This window comes from Coenobita brevimanus, chromosome 6 (assembly GCF_032717465.1).
Source record: "Coenobita brevimanus isolate Jiangsu-jjx chromosome 6, ASM3271746v2, whole genome shotgun sequence".
Classification (NCBI taxonomy): Eukaryota; Metazoa; Arthropoda; class Malacostraca; order Decapoda; family Coenobitidae; genus Coenobita; species Coenobita brevimanus.
Window position 1 is genome coordinate 46,496,102 of NC_136959.1, and position 4,104 is coordinate 46,500,205.

Here is a 4,104-nt window from a genome sequence, read left to right on the forward strand (position 1 = left end):
ATCCATCCCAGCCACCGCCCATCAACCACGTCACCGACGCTACCAAAACTCACGATCCCGTGCAACACTTACATCACAGGACCCCAGAAACAGAAGCCGCTCCATCTCCATCGTCAGGCCCCAAGAACACCTCGGCAAACATGCAGGAGCTCCCAGTTACCAACAACACTCCCCCTCCGGGGAGAGAGGGAGACCTCGACCCAGATCACCACTCCCCACAGCCACGCCACCAGCCGAAAGGACCTGAACACTACAAGCCACCCCTCTACCTCACAGCAAATCACCTCCCCTGCCACATCTCTTTGCATACTGCAGTGGAATATCAACGGTGCCTCTGCAAAACGTTCCCTGCTCGAGGAGGCTGCCCACAAAGACAACATCGACGTCTTCCTCCTGCAGGAAACTCTTCTCAATAAGCGCCAACCACTGCGGTTGCGGGGTTTCACCCCCCTCCTTCTTCCCAGTGCTCGTGGCAGTCCCCGAGGCTGTGCCATCCTCGTCAAAAACCACATCCCTGCAATAGGCATCGACTCCCTCCCAGACTGCGGATCCAGAGCTGAAATTCAGGGAGTAGAACTTACCTTGGTGAACAGAAACCTAAAAATTTTCAACGTCTATCGTTCGCCAACAGCCGACCTACACCTGGGGGAGCTTTTCTCCCTCTCATAATCAGAAGAAATATTTAAGGGGGGGACATGAATGCCCACCACATGTGCCTCGGATCCCGCAGTCCAGCCAACCCAACAGGATGCCACATAGCTCTAGTTCTCGAAGAAACCCCGACCATATCCCTCCTCAATAACACCAACACCCCTACACACCTACAGGGAGGTAGGTTGGATCTCTCCCTTGTTTCCTCCACCCTCGCTCCTCGATCCACTTGGGAGATCCACCCCACCTTAACATCAGATCACCAAGCCATCCTCTGCTCCCTAGGAATCACTCCTCTCCCAAAACCCCCCGGCCCCCCCCCCACGATGGAACACGAAACGAGCAAACTGGGGCTTATTTACAATCACCCTGGACCACCACCTGCTTACCCTAGGCCCCTCACCTGACCTCGACAGCCACGCCAACCAAATCACTGAGGCTTTCCAGGCCGCGGCAGACACAGGAATCCCCAACACCGGTCCTCCAAAACATAACCACAAAGACCATTGGTATTATAGCCCTAGAGTCAAAGAACTCAACCACCAACTAAACAGGGCTAAAAAGATCCACCGCTCCAACCCCACCCCCGATGCACTAAGATATCTCCAGAGTGTTATCAGGCACTTTATAGCAGAGAAGAACAGCATAAAAGAGCAGAAATGGCTGGAGTGGTGCCAATCTCTGGGGGCTGACACCAATCTTGGGTCTATTTGGAGGAAACTAAAAGTAGTCTCTTGCCCTTCCAATGCCCGCCCCCCGACCCACACCGACCTCCGTGGGAAGGCTGAGGACATGGCTGAGGCCTTTGCCCTCAGAACCTCCCCCCAGCAACTCCCACTCTCCGCCAGACGCAAACAAGAAGACCTACACCAACACAGAGCACATCTGATCCACACTAGTAAAAACACCCCAGCCGAGACAGACTGCCTTTTCACCATACACGAACTAACACACACCTACAAAACTAGCACCGACACCGCTCCAGGTTCAGACGGGATTACTTACAGCATGCTTTCACATGCAGGTCCAGTGGCTGAGAAGGCCTTCCTCGACCTGCTCAACCACTCCTGGACCCTCGGACGTGTACCGTCGCAGTGGAAGCGTGCTGTGATCCATCCCATCCCTAAACAAAACGACCCCAACAACCCCCGTCCTATCTGCCTTCTCAGTTGTCTCGGCAAAATTGCTGGACAGATGGTTCTCCATCGTCTGACATGGTCACTACCTCCCCCACACAGCCACATCTTCGCCTACATTAAGGGCAAAGGTGCCTCAGAATGCCTCAGCTCCTTCCTGTCTGAATTCCGAGGAGGCAAATGTCCAGCCGTCTTCATAGATCTCGAGAAATCTTTCGAGCTAGTATGCCCAGAGGCTATCCTTGCAACCCTGGCACGCAGGGGTGTGAGGGGTCGCCTTCTTTGCTGGTTCGAGAACTTCTTCCGAGATCGTGAAGCTGCTGTTCGCTTCCATGGATTCACTTCTTCCCCCCACAAACACCAAAATGGCACTCCACAAGGCAGTATTCTCAGTCCAACCCTGTTCAATGCCCTTGTGGAGTGCTTCCTACATATCGACTTAGGACCCAGGATCAGACTACCGAGTTATGCCGACGATCTAGCCCTCGCCATCCATAGAAGCCCTTACCATTCTCAAGCCCAGAAAGCCCTCCCTAAATTACACTTGGTGTGCCAAGAACTCGGCCTCAAAATTAACGTCTCAAAAACAAAGGTCCTCCCTATCGGCATCAGACCTCCTATCAATCAACTGAGCCTTGGGCAAACGCCCATTGCATATGTAACTACACACAAATACCTGAGCGTGATCATCAATTCCCACCTCTTCTTCAGACCCGAAGTTGCATGCCTGAGAGATAAGACCAAAACCCGGATCTCAGCACTCAGAGCTCTTGCGGGTAAAGGGGGAGGAGCCACCTTTAAGGTGCTCCGCCTCTTTTACATGCAGACTATCAGATCAGCCGTTGACTACTCCGCACCTGTTCTCCCGGCCATCGATCCAGGTCAGTCCCAAAAGCTAGAGGTCATACAGAATGAAGGCATGAGGATATTGTCTGGCTTGTCAACCTCCGCCTCGAGTGTGACCTCATAAGCCTCGACCTCTGCATCAAAACTCGTGTTGCTACCCTTGGCACCAAACTAGCCCGCAGTGCATCTCTGCTCCCCCTCTTACCGCGAATCAAAACATCAATAGACCTTCACCCTGATATACTCAGGGGCAGCTGGCTCCACAGCACAGCCAGAGCCATCCACGCCCTCAAGACATCCTCATACATAATCAAGCTCCTGACTCTCTTGCCCCTCCACTATCGCCCCCAGGCCTCATGGGACCCCCCTCTATGCAATACATTCATCACCAATCCACCTCCTAAATCACACACTCCCACCCAGCAACTCCACCAAGAAGCCCTACAGCGCATCCACACCATCACCCCAGAGGATGCAGTCACTTATTATACCGATGGCTGTGTCTCTGATGGTCGAGCAGCTGCAGCCTTTGTCTGTGAACAACGAGCACAGGGATTCTGTCTAACCAACGGGGCCTCCACACTACAAACTGAACTGGTGGCAATAGTGGCTGCACTAAAGGACACCCTGCTCCACAACCCTTCATCCACCATCATCATTGACTCTATGGCAGCCATCCATACCCTTAGACAGCCTCTTCCCACTGATAACACGTTCATTATCACAGACGTACTTGCCACCACCCAACGAATACAGGATGCAGGGGGATCAGTCACTTTACATTGGATCTCCAGTCATGCGGGCATCAGGGGAAATGAAAAGGCAGATGCTGCTGCGAGACAGGCACCATTACGCCCCAGCGTTGACATAGAGATAGCACTGAGCTTTTCCAGCATCAAGAAAATAATTCAACACCAAGCAGCAGCCGGCAGCAGAGAAGACCACAAACAACAAGTACGACTCGGCTCCCCTTCTGCAATGTGGTTTGCTTAGGCCACACAATATGCGCCACTCAAACCGTCTCTGCCAAAAGATAATCTGCTACTCACCCACCTCTGCTGCCTCAGACTGGGATATCCCAGCCTCTCTGAATTAGACACAGTAAGCGACCCCCCTCCAACAGAATGCGAGCACTGCCAAGCCGGCATCCCTTACCCACTGCTCCACTACCTCCTCCGCTGCCCAGTCACATCCTGCCTCCGGGCAAACCCCCCCCCCATCCAAATCCTGACGTTCCTAGAGCCCACACTGCAGCAATCCCGCTCAGTATCCTTCGAAACACCGCAGCCAACGTCGTTACCACTGCCCCACTCAGTACCCTCCTTGAAGTGGTGCAAAGCGTGCACCCTCCACCCTAATTAAGAAAAAAAATGCAGAAAAAAACAGAGTGTGAACAGGGCGGCAAGTCCGCCCTGTACACACAGCCTGCCTTCCCCCTTCATGTCAAAGCTTACCCCCACCGACCGGGCTA

The 4,104-nt window shown here is 53.5% G+C and overlaps 1 protein-coding gene across 1 annotated transcript; it reads left to right on the forward strand.

Moving 5' to 3' along the window:
- Positions 1–695: 695 nt before the first annotated feature.
- On the forward strand, positions 696–3,626 carry LOC145401078 (uncharacterized). Its single transcript, XM_080273453.1, has 3 exons — positions 696–831; positions 1,046–2,668; positions 2,860–3,626. Exons 1-3 carry the CDS (start codon positions 696–698, stop codon positions 3,624–3,626), a joined length of 2,526 nt encoding a protein of 841 aa, XP_080129579.1.
- The last annotated feature ends 478 nt before the right edge of the window (positions 3,627–4,104 follow it).

Excerpts from the sequence above, each read along its gene's own strand:
- LOC145401078 (XM_080273453.1), top strand. The coding sequence starts at position 696 with ATGAATGCCCACCACATGTGCCTCGGATCCCGCAGTCCAGCCAACCCA. Across the intron at positions 832-1,045 it reads CCCTACACACCTACAGGGAG|GCCCCTCACCTGACCTCGAC; the intron begins GTAGGTTGGATC and ends TGCTTACCCTAG. Across the intron at positions 2,669-2,859 it reads TCTCCCGGCCATCGATCCAG|ACCTTCACCCTGATATACTC; the intron begins GTCAGTCCCAAA and ends AAACATCAATAG.